This window comes from Salvia splendens, chromosome 5 (genome assembly GCF_004379255.2).
Source record: "Salvia splendens isolate huo1 chromosome 5, SspV2, whole genome shotgun sequence".
NCBI lineage: Eukaryota > Viridiplantae > Streptophyta > Magnoliopsida > Lamiales > Lamiaceae > Salvia > Salvia splendens.
Window position 1 is genome coordinate 3207202 of NC_056036.1, and position 16200 is coordinate 3223401.

The window sequence follows — 16200 nt, forward strand, 5'->3', positions numbered from 1 at the left end:
GTCTCGTCCCCTGTCTCGCCCCGGAGGGTGGGTTTACGAGACAGCTCGCCACGCGCCCGCGCCAGCGCCACGTGGCGCGCGCTGGCGCTAGGCGTGATGCCCACTCGCCGGCCCGCGAGTGGGCGTCGTCATGCTGACGCAATAAATTATTTTTTAATTCATTTTTTAAAAAAATTTAAAAATAAAAAAACGATAATTTTTTTTATTTTTTTCCTTTTTTTATTCTTTAAATACTCATCTTTAATTCTCATTATACACACAAACACACATCTATTCTTCTCAAATCATCTCTCTTTCCTCTCCAATTTTCATCTCACCTCTCCAATTTTCATCTCAAAATGTCCGGCGACGGAAACTCTGGCAGCTCCGGCGGCTATAACTTGAACACGTTTGGCGACTGGGGGGCATGTACAGTGTCTTGGGTGCTTCCGGTTCCGGTTCGTCGACGTCGGGCACCCAAGGCTCGTCGATGTCGGCGGCGTACCAACCACCCTATTTTGACGTGGATGCATACTCTCGTCCCCCCGCCCCGAGGTATGGTCAATCGCAGGGATAATCCCAAATTAGGGAGGATTTTTCGGCTGAACCCACTCCGAAAGGAGGACGAGGCAGTGGAAGCTTCGGGGGTCGTGCATTCGACGTCGTGGAGGAAGAGGAGGAGGAGGAGGTCGAGGAGGAGGAGGATGTAGGTCGTCATCCATGCAGCCGCAAAGACACGATGACTCTGTTCAACGCTTGGGTCAACGTCTCGTACGATCCCATCGTCGGGAATCAACAAACCTGCAAGTGTTTTTGGGAAAAGGTCATCGACGCCTACAACGAGAACAAGCCAAAGGGCTCACGCCGCCGCACCATGAAGATGCTCCGCGGTCATTTTGACCGAATCGACAGAGATGTCAAAAAATTTTGCGGGATCTACAAGAATAAAACGGCGAATTACCAAAGCGGAGCCAGTGGAGCCGACATTCTGAGAGCGGCTTTGCGAGTCTTTTTTGACGACAACAGCAAAGAATTCAAACATGTCGATGTTTGGGAGGCGGTCAAAGACGTTGAAAGGTGGGTTGGCGGTGTCCAGTCCAGCACGGACTCGAGCTCGAAACGCACGAAGCACACGACGGGTGTCCAATACTCGTCTAGTGAGGGCGGGTCAGGCAACGCCTCACATGAGGTTGAGGGCACGACCACCGATGCAGGGGGCTCCTCCAGTGGGCGCGGTCGGACACAAGGGACCAAGGCGGCTAGAGGGAGGAGGGGCCGAGGCGAATCAAGCCAGGCGGGCTCGGTCTCGGGCTCAAACACCCTATTGTCCATGTACTTGACCGCAACGATGGCTGACACTTTCCGCATGACGCCTCCCCAATATCAAGCCCATCTTGCCGGAATTAAGAGATAGATGGTTGCAGGTGTTGTCTCTTAGTTAAGAGATGGGATGAAAAGTACAGTGGGGCCCATGAATAGTGAAGAGATGAGACGGTTAAGAAACAGCCTTGCGGATGGCCTTAGAGCCCCTATCAGAGCATTATCTATAAATGTCTATTTTTTTCTCTTTGTTAAGGTAGATCTCCTCTTTCTATCAATCCAATCAAATCATTTGTGTTTGTGTTATTCATATGGAACATGTCTATTTTTTTCTCTTTGTTAAGGTAGCTCTCCTCTTTCTATCTCTCCAATCAAATCATTTGTGTTTGTGTTATTCATATGGAACGGAGAATACTTTTATTTTAGTGATAACAAATGTGATTATAATGACTTAATAGAATGCGGGTTTCACTTTTCCAAAATGAAAAATAGAAATGAATTTTAAACTATAAATATCCCAAAATGATAAAATGGAACATTTTTTAAGGGAGTATATTAAATTGGATAAAAGAAACTCCATATCCCCACTCTAATCGAAACCCAAGCACGTAGATGTTCAAAGAAACTAGCACTTTCATTAAGATTTATCATGAATAACCAATAGTGTGTAACCATGCTCTTTATGTTGATGCAAATTCAGCACCCAAAAAACACGTCAACGTCGTCAATCATATGTGGTTCTTCAAAACCTCCAGCATTTTCACCCCAGAAATGCTACATACTTGAAAACATGGATATCGACTCACACAACGGAGCCAGGTTCCACTTGCAAAAAGACGAGATGAGCACACATCATGTTATGGATGACTTGCAAACTGGACAAGATGATCTCCTCCTCAGCCACGGATCAATACACTGATATCCCGGAAAGTCACATGTTAGCCACTATTAAGGTCATTAGGTAATAGTACTATAATTGAACTCCCTGTGCACAAATTGGATAGGGGGGTAGGGGAGGTTGCTACAGTATGTAAAGTTAAAAGGTGTTCTTACATCTTTGTGAAATTTGTGCAAACAAGGGAGGTGGCGGATTTTCTCTCCGGTAGTTGGAGTCTCGAGGCAGACTGCACAGGCTTCTTCGTGATCAGTCTGCATGAATGGATCAAAAGAGTAAGCAAAAGGATTCGATGAAGATTCCACATTTAACACATGATTTACAGATTAGGGCCAATTTTAGGAAGCTTGCCTGAACAGTTGATTGTGGGAGGCCATTAATCTGATGACCAGATGCACCACCTTGACTGTTATTGTCATCAAGAGCCAGCAACATTTCATAATCGTTCCTGAAAAATTGTACAAAGTCATGTCAAACATAGTAAAATCTTCGGGTTAATTGTTTGGTTTTACACATGAGTTAAAAGTTTAATGCACAAAAACTTTGCTTGTTCTGGATTCTCACAGATCCCAAAAACAACAATCATGATTTCCTTTCTACCAGTCCCAGTGTCCCTCCGGCTATTCGATTTTACTTTACTACATACTCATTATATTTGCAACATCAGAGATTTTTGAACATTTGTAATAGTTATGACATCTTTAAATATGCGAGGGAGTTTGAGTAAAATCAGCACAGTTGAGGACCAATGTATAAAAAAGATCACCATGCATTGAAGTCCGACAACATGGAGTACCAAGTAATGAAACGAAGGAATGGTGCTATTCCAGGATTTCCAGCGTGATTACATTAAAAATTAAAGTTTAGCTTCCTAAAGCTTAGCACAAAAAAGATTGCATGTAGACTCTAGACAAAGCCGAGTGTTCAGATTAAGTCTTACTCATTGAAATCACGGTTGGAGTGAAGGATGCTGGCATTCATTCCCATGTCACTGAACTCTTCTAGCGCTCCGAGTATTTCCATTCTCTGCAGAAAAGAAGACATAATACACCTCAAGAAACTGCCAACAATTCACAGCATACATAGATGAGCATCAACAGAATGAGCTAATTAATTAATCCCTCTGTCCTAGGTAACAGAGAGGAGCAAAAAGAAATACAGCAAACATCATTCATTTCATCATATACACAATTTCTCAAAAGCATCCGTTTTTATATGTTGGCAGAAATCAGAATGCAGCAAGAGAGACACTTGGTTATTACATACTATAGTTAATGAAACGACAAACAAAATCTGCATGCACTAAAAAATGACAAAAAAATTGAAAGAGAGATGATGAAGGCTAGTACCATGTCAATATCCATGTCTGGAGGAAACATGGAGTTTCCCTGCCGCGAAGATGATAAGGTCCGGGGTTGCCCGGGAAAACGACCTCTTTGCCTAGTCATTCTTCCTGATGGTGGAGATCGAGCCACATATCCTCTTCGAGGAGCATTTGAAGAAGACCGAGAAGCAGATTGTCTAAACAAGTTGGACATTGATCTCTGCGCAAAAGCGTGCAAATTATTTAGCAACACAATTCAGAAGATAAATCAAACTATTCTCTACGCTTTCATAATTATCACAATTTCGTGGGCATGGTGAAGAATGTGTAGAATAGAAGTGTATAAGACACCTGATCAGAAAAAAAATTACTCCCTTCGTCCCTTTAAAAATAAAAGCTCTTTCCTTTTTAGTCCGTCCCCTAAAAATAGAAATTTTCTATTTAAAAAATTTCTCTCTCTAATAAGGTGGGACCCATTTTCCACTACCACACTTTTCTTTCTACATCTCCCTTACTTTCCCAATTTTGCATTAAAACTCGTGTTGTTTTAAAAGTTCCTATTTTTACGAGACGAAGGGAGTATGAAAGAAGTCCATTGGGACATTCCTTGAAAAATGAATCGGATCAAACCATGTTCAATCAGGAAATGGGCATCGCTAGGATATCTGAATTTTCATTTTCTTTTTCTACAATTGAGCGTTATTTTAATAATCAAAGGAATTAGAGCCATTACATGATGATAGCAGTTGGACTGGACCAGGTTGAAATGGTCAACCCAGTAACCACAAGATCTATTTATTTCTAAGCATGCAGTCAATTGTGTTTCTTCAACTATAGTTCTTGAAAAAGGTATCTTTCTTCGGTATATATGTCAATAAAATGTAAGGAAAAAAGGAGATGGGGAACCTCTTTACGACGAGCGTGTTTTATGGTTTTGACAACCTTGGGTCATACTCAGTGCACTCAAAGAAGCATTTTTCTATGTAACTGAAGATGACAAAATGTGCCCCATCCACTTTTACCTCTGGGCAACTGATTAATCCAGATGACAGTGAAGCAAAACAAATAGATATCACATAGCACATATCAAGAGAACATAAAGGAGACATTTAAAAATACTGTAGGCCCTGCAGTGTCACATGACATAAGAACACGGAAACTCACTACATCGAACACTGGCGCCCTTCCTCGAGAATGACCATGACTTGGACCTTCCTGTCGCTGCAAGGCCAGTGCTACATGCTCATCAGTCTGCCATTGAGTTGGAATTGCATGAGAAGAAGCACGAAATATACTATCTGATCATAGATTCATATGTGGAAACAAGTATATAACAATTGAAAGGTTAATAAATATAGATGGGAACAAACCTCTTGAAATCCAAACGCAGGCATCTCATTATAAAGTTGTTCTTGAAGTTGACGAGCCATAAGTTCATCTGCTTCTAGCTGTCTTGCCCTAGCATTGTCATCTCCGGTATCATGTGGCGGTTGAGGAGAAGATTCATCAACCTCAATAACTGGAGGCATGTTTGCATTACTGGAAGATCTCAAATTGGCTGCTTCTGCAGGTGAACTAAGCGAAACAAAATCTAGATTGTCGGAGACTGATGTGGAACATTCACCAGAACTACTGAAGCCAGATCCCTGCTTCTGCCTTTTAATAAGCATGCCTGCAGCAGAATGAGGCTCATTTAGTCGTCCCATTCGAGCTCTAGGATGGGATACTGATTCCTTTACAGATTGAGCATGAAAATGCTCGGACGAGATGAAACTTGAGTCATTGTCACAATTAGCAAGATTTATGCCTCTTCCTCTTCTATCTGATCTAGTCTCATGTTGCTGAAATGACAATCTTGGGGTCACCCACTCCTTATTCAAATTTTTTTCCTTATCATTGGATGATATATCATTCATTCCTCTAGGCCGATTACGCGTACTCCTCCATCCAGCTGATTCTTCAATGCTTTTACCTGCGTCACAATTGTAATCAACCGATTCTACAGCCTTCTCACTGGGATTCACGGAGTTCCTGCAAGTTTAAAAATTCAACTCGGTTATTTAGTTATAGTTTTCCCTGGCCAAACAACTTCAAACAGATCTATGTTGAAAGAGTCTTCAAAACTCATTAGAGCATTATATGAAGTTCACAACATATTCAATGTGCCACTAACTTTATAGTAGAGTAGACTACCTGCCAAGCAAATCCTTGGTTTCCAAATCAAGTCTCCTGGACGAACAAGGGTGACTTATCACCCTTTTTCCCTTTCGTGAGTTAGAATAATCATCTTCAGCAACCAAATCCCTTATATCAATTGAAACGGGTACTGGATTAGATGACCTAGAGCCAATATTATGATCAATAGCTACAGGGCCAGTATTATGTCCAACAACTACAGAGCTGTTAACACCATTGCCAACCAACTGTTTAGCCTTAGCTATGTTATTGGGAGATATACACCCATTTCTTACCAATCTCTTTTGCTTACTTACTCTTGGCAGCGCAATAGGATCAGAAGAAATACCACCATTCTCAGTTTTTTTCTTATTAATACCAACAGACCCCACTCTTTCACCCAAATTAATACCCAGACCACCTCTGCTAGGTTTCTTTTTCTCCTCACTGCCATTACAGCATATGTTCGTCAAATTTGATAGGTCATTTGAAGAAGTTCCATTAGGTAAATCTGATCTCTTTTGGAAGTCAGTTCGATTGTTTCCAGGTATAGCACTTGGGGAAGCATTCTTACGAGCAGGTCGATGCAAACTCCACTCTGATAGCTCTAAGATGTCATCATCATGAAAAGATGAGGAAGATTTTGAAGGATGTGATGGTCTCACGGACTCCATACGTTTATGCATGGAATCATGGGTAGGGTAACCGGGTTTCTTCTCAGCCACACCTTTTCTGTATAGGTTACTGTTTCTAGATGATGGTGAACTTTCCAAGGAAATGGACACAGACGTATTGGGAAACTGAGAATTCTTGGGGATGCTAGGACGTTTTGGAGGACGCAAAGACAACCCTCGGCTTCCACTGTCAATGATCATTGGCTGATCTCTAGAACCCTCTTCAGGAAACATCAGCTCACGACGGGGCATTGATGACCGCTGATTTTCAGTTTTAGCACCATTCTTCCCATTGGCTCCATTTTTAGCTAATCTATCAGGAGTGTCGGGAACCTCAAGTATCTCATCGATGTCCATATGATCCATTTTCTGAAAAACAAAAAGAAATGCTGATTCAAATATTTTGCAATGCACCAGTTACATAATATCAGTATGTATCCAACAAACAATACCCAACACGCTCTCGGAAAAGTCGATATCATAAACACTGATATTCAAGCATCACCTAATAGACATCAGATAGTAAACACTGATATTCAAGCATCACCTAATAGACATCAGATATTCAAGCATCACCTAATAGACATCAGATAGTAAACACTGATATTCAAGCATCACCTAATAGACATCAGATAGTAAATCTCACAGATCACTCACGTTATCACATGCCAAAGTATAATTGAACCACTGATGATCATGAAATACAAAAACCTGTAGCCAAGTTCGTCGAATAAACGACTCACGAGGTCATTAAAAAAGGTAAAACATAAACAAACAACCTTAATCAAAGTTTTGGTATCAAAACCTAGTTTATTTTATATACCCAGACTACCGTAACTAACAAGAAGAAAAGCATACTTCGAAAACGCAAAAAAAACAAAATGGCTTATACAAAAAAAAAACACACTAGGCAAAATGAAAATCTAGAATTTAACGAAAAAAAGGGCTAAAATTAAGAAAGCGCAGACCGTTCATTACCTTTAGGGTTCGGATAAGAAGGGGAAATAACAAAATCAATATAGAATAAGTCACCTTCCAAAAACTGAATTTCAATTGATGAGAGATATTACAAATCGGAGGAATGATTCACCTTCACTTACGTGAAATCTCCGGAAACTCCAGCGAGCTTTATGTGAAGAGAATGACAACAGGAAAGTCAAGTGTAAGGCTATTGATAATCAATCAAAACAACATCAACGCCATTTCCAAAATTTCCAACCTTCCAAAAAAAGTTGCAGAGATATTTCAAACACGCCTTCACCACTGGCGTGTTTCAAATTTCTAATCTGCTGTGGTCAGTTTCACAGAACCACGTACCAAATTCACCTGAAATCAATCACAGCCGTCCAAGAATATCTTGATGAGACAAATTTCTTGCATGTAAGACATGTGTAGCGGAAGTAATCTACAACTTGCCATGCCTGATTCCACCACTTCTCCTTTTCCTACTTCAAAATTTAAAATGTAAAAAAGTTTTTATTAGGATTTTCATCAAACACTCTCTCTCTCTTCATGAGCACTGCTCTGTTTTTATTGTACAAATCTGGCTGCGATTCCATTTTACAAATCTCTCTCTCTCTTCTATTGCATGTTTCATCATCCTTGCTACCGTCACACACAGACACACACTTCTCTCCCTTTTCCGGTTGTTTCTGAGCTTCTACAAAGCTAATTGTTTGATCATAAAATCCGAACCGCTTCGGAAAAGGACCAGCAGAGCTTTCTCTTTGAATGTGAGCTGAAACAGTTAATTGATTCCGGTTTTCCATGAAAACGAGGGAACAAACTTTTTAAGAAATTATTTAATTCTGTAAAATAAAATGAGTATGAAAAAATTTGTAAACATGGATCCTACTTTTATAAGTATCATTGATTTTTATAATAAAATGATTTAAATGAGTCAAATAAGTTATTGAAATGTGATGTTTATTTGTCAAAATTGGTAAAAAAGTAAAATGAAGTATTTATTTTCAATATCTTAGTAATTGACAAGAGAAAATTTTAATTGAAATAATAGAGAAAATTTTAATTGAAATAATAATAATTAGAGAAAAATAATAAATTTAGTATTTACTTTTAAATACATGGAAATATAGCACTTTTTTTAATAAACAAAAAGAAAGTACTGTGACGTTATTTTAGAACGGCAGAGAGTTATGTTAATATGGTTTGAAATTTTTTAGAATTGATCTTATATTGTTGCAAAAAAATTTAGAATTTTTTAGAACTGATCTTATAAACTTGGGTACAGGTACAATCTAAATTAAATTACATCATTTTTCCCATTTTTTGGGAAGGGAGGAAGATTGACAAATTGTATGTTACACAAATACCAGAATTAAAGAATTCGACAGAGAGTACTTACATTTGAATATGACGAAAACAAAAATACCCTAACTTCTTACAGCGGCAAATCAAGAACAGAGTAGTATATGAAATTTAAGATAAATTGTAAAAAAAATAATGAAATTTGAATTTATTCGTAAATATTCATGGTCAAAATCCTAATCACTTGCGTGTAATATATTGTGTATTTATCATCCCACCGTTTTAGAAATAGACAACATTGTTTAATTTATTGGCCAGTAACGCAACTAATGTCCATAATTTTTTCAACTGTAAGATACTACAGTTTCACCCTTCAGGCCTTCACCCTTATCAGATGCAATTTAAGGATAATTCAAAACAAATACTAATACAGCATCATTCTTTTTTACCTAATTTTCAAAGTCACAGGACAAACCAAAATTGATTTAGCTTTCATGAATTTTCCAATAATTTGCCCTAAATTTTTAAAAGATGGAACATATTCTGCAAACATTGGTAAAATACATAGAAGTAGTACAAGATTCAGCATAGGAAATCAGAACGGAATTTTCAGATATTGAACAATAGAGACTATCCCATATGACCACTACATCAAACTAATGCACTGTTTCATACCATTAGTCTTGTTTTACAAAATTCAAATTGATCTACTAGAGGTTATACGGCTTCTTTTCAAACAGAAGCGGATCATCAAACACATGACAGCAGGAGCCGGACTGCCATCTTATTCTGGGTCTGGTGAGCCACCGGGAACCAACTGTATTCAACGAAAGAACAAGCCCTCAATTTATTGAAAGAATAAGAAATGAAATGCAAGAGATGGGATTCGGAAGAAATGTTCAACACGCGTGGCGGACTTACTATGGCAATGTTGTTGCCGTTGAGCAAGATTTGGTCAAGTTTTGTAATGCGGCGTCCTTCAGAAGTGATCTCACTGAAATTAACCTACTTGGTTAAGAGAAAACACAGCACAACTAACATGTATACAGGAGCATCTAGAATGATGCAACAATTGACATGTTAGCAAACAGATCGATAGCTAACTGAGAAAGTTTAGACGAACAACCTTCCATAGTAACTAGCCATCACATACAAAAAACGAGAATGTAAAGACCTGAACTCAGTCTTCATAATCGAGTACTTATGCATTGCACATTGATAGAGTCAAAATGGTCATCAAGAAAATCATTTAAATTCCAATTTAAATTTACTAAAACAAGGATCCCACTTTTAAACCATCACAGATAGAAGAGTCAGAGCATCAGAAAGGACATCAAAAAACAGTATTACTAACTTCAGGTAAATAAATTTACGGTTAAGGGAGATCTTACTTATGAGGATTAGCCTAGATAGAAGTTTACTTAGATGTCTGGAACTTTTGGTATATCCGAAGGGCTGATAAATTCTCTCATTTGAGCTAATTTTGCTTTATTCATATCCCATTGAAAGGATGGGACTGGCGAAATCCTATCAACAGGGATAAAAATACTCAACCATGACTTGATGAATATGCATAAACCGATAAACGGCCCTAAATCATAACATAAACCGGGGTAGTCTGTTTCTTCTCTATACGTTCCAAAAATAATATTTTCAAGCACAAAACAACTACCAAATGACTGCAGCTAAGACAATAAAAATTACCTACAGCACGACTAGATGCTCGAAAAAACCTTATATACTTTCAAATAGCAGCATGGTCTTCTAACTGTAACAGGAAATCCAAACTGATATGATCACATAAATCACAACTTTCCTGTTTCATTTGTCAATAACATAAACTAGGAGTACTACTCCACAAAGCCCTTGTGAGCAAAGTATTAAAAATTAAGGCATGAAACAGCAGCTCTACATTTATATTAACGCATAAAAAATTATCAAAATGCACATTCAACAAGCAACCAAATCCAGTAACTCCTGTCTAATCCATCAAAATCAAATTGAGCAACAGCATTATTAACACCAACAAACTTACTATTCAGTAACATCTTCCAACACCATATTAACATACACATCGAATCCGCGGAGGGTACCCACCAGCTCCTTGTCTCCCTTCATTATCACCCATATTTTCGACCCGATGCATCGGTCAATCAACTCTGAAGCGCAAGGATCAAAAAATGAAACCCACAAAAATGCTTCGAGAACATTTAATTGCAAAATATGCTCATACAAATCAGGGGAAAAATTGAACACTTATGGAAACTGACCTGATGGGAGGAGCTGCGATGGATTGTTAGAAGACATGAACAAATACTTGGGGAATTTTACGAGGATTTTTTCAAAATATTTGTTTTTTAAATAAATAGTGGAGAAGACGATAGTGCGACCTACACTACACCAAAATATTTTTTCTTTTTCATGTATTGCTGAATAGAACTGTTATGGGCTTAACTTGAGCCAAAAATTCTATATGGGCCCAAAATAGAACTGTTATAGTTTATTTAAAATAGAAAAAAACAAATAAGATTATAAATTGCAGCCATAACAAAATAGCAAAATGAGACATTTTTTTTACAAAAGGGTAGTATATTGTATGAAAAACTTAAATTCAGAAAATTCATGAATTTTCATTTAATATTACGTAACCTTTGGAAAAAAATTTACTGGTAAATTACGAAATATCAAAACAATGTAATAAAATGATGCATAATGGTATTTCAAATTTCAAAGGAATTTTAAGAAAGATAAAAAAAATAACTTAAACTCGCGCATTCATAAAAATAAATTTTATATTTAAGAGTCGGAAACAAGTAAAATCTAGTATTCAATAAATGGAATGTCAATAAGAGCAATAAGTGAAAATTACATAAACGTGGTCACATTTTTTATTTGTAATTAGAGAGAGAACTTTATAAAAAATGTAAGTTAGATTAATTTTTATTAACTTTCCCTAATACAAGAAAAATAAGATTATTGGTGGACGAGTATATAATTTTTTTAAAAGAAAATTTTATCTAGAACTACATTTATTGATTGCCGGTCCATATTTTTCTTATTTCTTTAAACGATTTTGCAACTATCTAACATCAAAATCAAGAAAGATAAACAATAGTAAATCCTAAGGATCAAAAATGTCCCCATAAATGATTATCCAACATCAAAATAATGATAAGTTACTCAGTCCACTAAAACCTCTTTCTCAAACCAATGGCCAACACAATACATTAAACAAGATTGGAGCTCTGCTCCCTACTATACACCTTCACACTGTTGGCTAGACAACAACCATGGAATCTTACAACATGATAGAAATCGAAGAAATTAACAGGGCTAAACCTAACCAAAACTGGGGCAGGAGGTTTTATTCAAGAAAAGACTTTCAAGTAACAGAGCAGATTCAGATATCCTAGGCAGCTGCAAGGAAGATACCCGATGAGCTCGCTATGCCTTGGTCTCCTTTCTACTCATCAGTCACGCATCCATTTGAGGCCGATTGTACATTTTTGATATACTGAAAACAAGAAAAGTAGGGGGAAATCAGATGAAGTTGAATTCGACAGAGCTTTAGAAACTTTTAACTCTCTTTACAATACCTTGTACAGAACTCCCTTGGTGGCTCTGTAAGGTGGTGGTGTCCACTTCTTTCTGCGTTCATTCAACTCTGCCTCTGTTAGGTCTACATCCATTCTCTTCTTCTCGATATCTATGGTGATCACATCACCGTTCTCAACCAGACCAATTGGACCACCTTCCTGAAATAATGAATAGAGATGTGTTATGTGAATACAACATTCTGTTCACAAATTCCATGGCAGTTTCAAGGGAGACGTGCAAGAACATAAATAGGTAAACAAACCTGTGCCTCGGGACATATATGGCCCACCACATATCCATGTGAACCTCCAGAAAACCTCCCATCTGTCAGCAGTGCAACTTCCTGAATGCACAGGGAAACGAAGAAGATCAATTGAAGGGACAAGCAACACAAAACAAAGGTGAAAAATTCTCTCATCAAGCACAAACACAAACTACAATAATCAAACCTTGCCAAGTCCAGCACCCATTATAGCACTTGTTGGGGTTAGCATTTCGGGCATGCCTGGCCCACCTTTGGGCCCTTCTCCTCGAATAATGATTACCTTTCCCTGAAACACAATAAAGACAACAAAATAAATAACCATTTTCATTTTGAACGAAACATTTGGGTCTTTTTTTCTTCTTTTTCTAAATCATCTAAAGGACAGGAATATCGATATCAACATTAGTGAACTCAACCAATTACACCAAGAAGGGATGAAGTCACTTTTTTATAATTTTACCTTGAAGCTAGATGAATTTTCAGCGAGAGCTGCAATCATAGATTCCTCTCCTTCAAATACAAGTGCAGGGCCTGTAAACCAAAATTTGGAGTTTAATAATTGTGGCAGAATTTTAAGAAAACATTAAATTTTATCATACAGAAATGAAAAGAAAAATGAGAAACAAAGAAACTGTCAATTAAACACATTACCAGAGAAGTACAACCCCTCTTTCCCAGTGATCTTAGCCACAGAGCCTTCAGGCGCAAGATTGCCATATAATACCTGTAAGTGACCCGTTTCTTTGATGGGGTTCGACAGGGGTCTAATTATTTGCTGCAATCAAACATGAAAGATGTCACCATTATTTGCACAAGAGAACAAATAGCAATACTATTTTTGCTTGGACACACCTGATTTTCAGGCAGGGAAGGATATAGCTTTGCATTCTCAGCCAAAGTTTGGCCCGTAACTACAACAAAAGAGCAAAAGAATCATAAAATCTTGGAAGCAATAATATAGTATATAGTTTTCATTATCAACTAAACTTTTCGGAAAGTACCTGTAATACAATCCCCATCCAAAAACCCTTGTTCCAGCAAAAAGCGAATGATTGCAGGTGTACCTCCAATCTGTTTCAATGATATTTTCACACTTGTTGCAGTATTAGGTAACAAAGAAATACAAAGGCTTTTTAATTCCAATCGAGCATACCTTGTGAACATCCTCCATCACATATTTACCACTAGGTTTAAGATCTGCAAGGAACGGAACCGCATCACTGACCTTCTGGAAATCGTTTAGAGTTAACTCCACACCAACAGACCTGCGAAAATCTAGCTATGAGATACTTTGATGTATTAATTGTTTATACCAACAATGACTATCCACGACTCTACTCACTTGGCTATGGCAATCAAATGCAAAACTGCATTGGTAGATCCACCAAGTGCCATGACAATCACCATTGCATTACGCAATGATCTTTCAGTGATGATATCCTGAGGTTTCAAGTCCATTTTGATCAAGTCTAGCAAATATTTCCCTGCGAGGCGGCATTCATCCAACTTTAAAGTGTCTTCAGCCGGGGTTGACGAACTATTTGAAATATCATTGAATTAGTTCCAATATAAGTCCATAAGAGAATTCATAGTTGTCAATCATATTCTTATACCTGTAAGGAAGAGACATCCCCATAGCCTCGATCGCTGAAGCCATTGTATTTGCAGTATACATACCACCACAAGCCCCAGCTCCAGGACATGAATTACGAAGTACATTCACTCTTTCTTCATCACTTATTGAACCACTCACATACTCTCCATAAACCTACAGCATGAACCACGACCAGCAACTATTAAATGTGACCTGAAGAAGGAAAGTACAAAGGGAGGGAGGATTTATGTAGACATACCTGGAAGGCAGATACTATGTCGTACGTGTGACCTTGAAAATGACCTGGCTGCATACCATGAATAAAATGAATAAGCAAACATTACTATGATTTGTCTTTCTTAAGCAATACACAATAATGTCTTTGTGCCTATGAATGATTTGCAAAGTAAGAAGGTACAGTTATACCATCAATAAAAACATGAAAACGTATAATTTAAAACAGAGATATGAAGACATGCATCATAAAGGATGTTCAGACACAATGCATAAGCACTCCAATAGTGGACACAGTACGAAACAAGAACTGCACAGAGTTGTCATTCTTCAACCATAAACTCTTCATAATCTTAGGCTAACTTCATTTAACAATAGAGAACACCACACTAACCAAACATCAAGGAATATTTTTATCGATATACTAACACTGAAAAGAAATGGCCATAACTGCACTCATCAAACTACACCGATACTTAGTTTAAACATAATGAGTTGCTCATGTTAAATACGAGAATAATGAAAGCGATATAGCAAAAAGGGTGAATTAGAGGCTGACCTTAATCGTACCACCATAAACCATGATGCTAGGGCGGTTCAGCCGTCCCATAGCCATAATAGTGCCAGGCATCTGTAGTAGTCAAGCGAAATCACAAATAGCTTATCGACAAGAAGGTAATTACATTATCCATACAGAGTGTTTAACCGTTGTTACAAAAAGTTCAAATTTTGCTTCGTGTTTCGTATTAATACATTCCGTCGTCTATGTTTTGATGCCATCAACTCTTTCATTTTAATACATTTTGTCATCCATTTTTTACTTCAACTCTTTCCCTAAGTGATATAAACAATGCAATCGAAATAACAAAATTGAAAAGCAAATTAAAGTAATTAACCCTAACAGCAACACAAACAAAAAGCATTCGTTCTTACATTTTTGTCACAGCCGGGAATGGAAATGTTGCCATCATACCACTGAGCAGACATAACAGTCTCTATGCTATCAGCAATCAAATCCCTAGACTGCAAACTGTAGCACATCCCCCTCGTCCCCATCGAGATAGCGTCACTGACGCCAATCGTGTTGAACCTAAACCCCACCATTCCGGCCTCCGTCACGCCCTCCTTCACCGCCTCGGCGAGCTTCAGCAGATGCATATTGCAGGTGTTCCCCTCGTACCAGACGGAGGAGATTCCAATTTGGGGCTTTTTGAGGTCGTCGTCGGAGAGGCCCACGCCGTAGAGGACCGCCTGAGAGCCGCCCTGCGACTTCGGCTCCGTGATTCTGGAGCTGTACTTGTTCAGCTTTGTCGCGGCGGCGGGCGGCGGCGGAGGTACGGCGGTTTCGGTGGTGGTGGAGGAGCGGACGGTGAGGGGAGAGGGGGTTTTCATGGGAAGGGAGGAGGGTGAGTGGATTTTGAAGGCGGCGATGGGAGGGGGAGGGGGAGGGGAGAGGAGGAAGGAGGCCTGCATTGTGGCGGCGGACGGCGGCGGACGGGTTGATGATTGGAGGGGTTAGGTTGGGAGTGTGTGTGTAAGCAGTGAGCAGTGACGAGGACGGGATTTTATGTAGGCTATTATTAGCCTACTTACTCTCTCGTTCAATTTATTAAGTTCATCCGCAACTCGGTCTGTTAGAGCATCCGCAACGCGGTGCCGTCGCCGTTCCTATGCCGTTCCGGAGGAACGGTTTCGCGGCGGCACGCGTTGCAGCGTGCGTTCCGTCGCCATTCCGTGCCGCCACCGTTCCCATGCCGTGCCGCGTTTCGTTCCTCCGGAACGCGGAACGAAACGTTCCGCCACGCGCCGAGGCGACGTGGCGGACTCCCATTCGACGCGTGAAGCCCACTCGCTGCCCCGTGAGTGGGCTTCGTC

The 16200-nt window shown here is 39.0% G+C and overlaps 3 protein-coding genes across 6 annotated transcripts; all 3 read right to left on the minus strand.

The window, feature by feature from the left end:
* Nucleotides 1-1914: 1914 nt before the first annotated feature.
* On the minus strand, nt 1915-8006 carry LOC121805075. 4 transcript variants are annotated; one of them, XM_042204831.1, is made up of 9 exons: nt 7458-8006; nt 5712-6736; nt 4889-5549; nt 4683-4739; nt 3544-3738; nt 3135-3220; nt 2546-2642; nt 2353-2448; nt 1915-2214 (listed from the first exon to the last, which is right to left on the minus strand). In XM_042204831.1, exons 2-9 carry the CDS (start codon nt 6731-6733, stop codon nt 2152-2154), a joined length of 2277 nt encoding a protein of 758 aa, XP_042060765.1. In that variant the 5' UTR covers nt 6734-6736; nt 7458-8006; the 3' UTR covers nt 1915-2151. The 4 variants fall into 4 exon arrangements, with proteins under 4 accessions (XP_042060765.1, XP_042060763.1, XP_042060764.1 ...); XM_042204829.1 differs by having other exon boundaries at nt 4683-4769; nt 7468-8003; XM_042204830.1 differs by having other exon boundaries at nt 4683-4769; nt 7346-8003.
* Nucleotides 8007-9223: 1217 nt separating this feature from the next.
* Nucleotides 9224-11064, minus strand: LOC121802208 (sm-like protein LSM5). Its single transcript, XM_042201808.1, has 4 exons — nt 10906-11064; nt 10671-10794; nt 9557-9629; nt 9224-9452 (listed from the first exon to the last, which is right to left on the minus strand). The coding sequence occupies exons 1-4, from the start codon at nt 10940-10942 to the stop codon at nt 9420-9422; spliced, it is 267 nt and encodes an 88-aa protein (XP_042057742.1). The 5' UTR covers nt 10943-11064; the 3' UTR covers nt 9224-9419.
* A 686-nt stretch (nt 11065-11750) lies between these two features.
* Nucleotides 11751-15813, minus strand: LOC121804590 (dihydroxy-acid dehydratase, chloroplastic-like). Its single transcript, XM_042204195.1, has 14 exons — nt 15259-15813; nt 14885-14956; nt 14351-14398; nt 14111-14265; nt 13840-14034; nt 13651-13762; nt 13499-13568; nt 13350-13408; nt 13149-13272; nt 12958-13028; nt 12682-12783; nt 12495-12575; nt 12232-12390; nt 11751-12149 (listed from the first exon to the last, which is right to left on the minus strand). The coding sequence occupies exons 1-14, from the start codon at nt 15796-15798 to the stop codon at nt 12099-12101; spliced, it is 1839 nt and encodes a 612-aa protein (XP_042060129.1). The 5' UTR covers nt 15799-15813; the 3' UTR covers nt 11751-12098.
* Nucleotides 15814-16200: the final 387 nt, after the last annotated feature.

Excerpts from the sequence above, each read along its gene's own strand:
- LOC121805075 (XM_042204829.1), bottom strand. The coding sequence starts at position 6,733 with ATGGATCATATGGACATCGATGAGATACTTGAGGTTCCCGACACTCCT. Across the intron at positions 5,550-5,711 it reads ACCAAGGATTTGCTTGGCAG|GAACTCCGTGAATCCCAGTG; the intron begins GTAGTCTACTCT and ends TTAAACTTGCAG. Across the intron at positions 2,449-2,545 it reads TCCCACAATCAACTGTTCAG|ACTGATCACGAAGAAGCCTG; the intron begins GCAAGCTTCCTA and ends CCATTCATGCAG.
- LOC121802208 (XM_042201808.1), bottom strand. The coding sequence starts at position 10,942 with ATGTCTTCTAACAATCCATCGCAGCTCCTCCCATCAG. Across the intron at positions 9,630-10,670 it reads TTGGAAGATGTTACTGAATA|TGAGATCACTTCTGAAGGAC; the intron begins GTAAGTTTGTTG and ends GGTTAATTTCAG. Across the intron at positions 9,453-9,556 it reads ACGGCAACAACATTGCCATA|TTGGTTCCCGGTGGCTCACC; the intron begins GTAAGTCCGCCA and ends CGTTGAATACAG.
- LOC121804590 (XM_042204195.1), bottom strand. The coding sequence starts at position 15,798 with ATGCAGGCCTCCTTCCTCCTCTCCCCTCCCCCTCCCCCTCCCATCGCC. Across the intron at positions 14,957-15,258 it reads TTCCCGGCTGTGACAAAAAT|ATGCCTGGCACTATTATGGC; the intron begins GTAAGAACGAAT and ends TGACTACTACAG. Across the intron at positions 12,391-12,494 it reads ATATATGTCCCGAGGCACAG|GAAGGTGGTCCAATTGGTCT; the intron begins GTTTGTTTACCT and ends TCATTATTTCAG.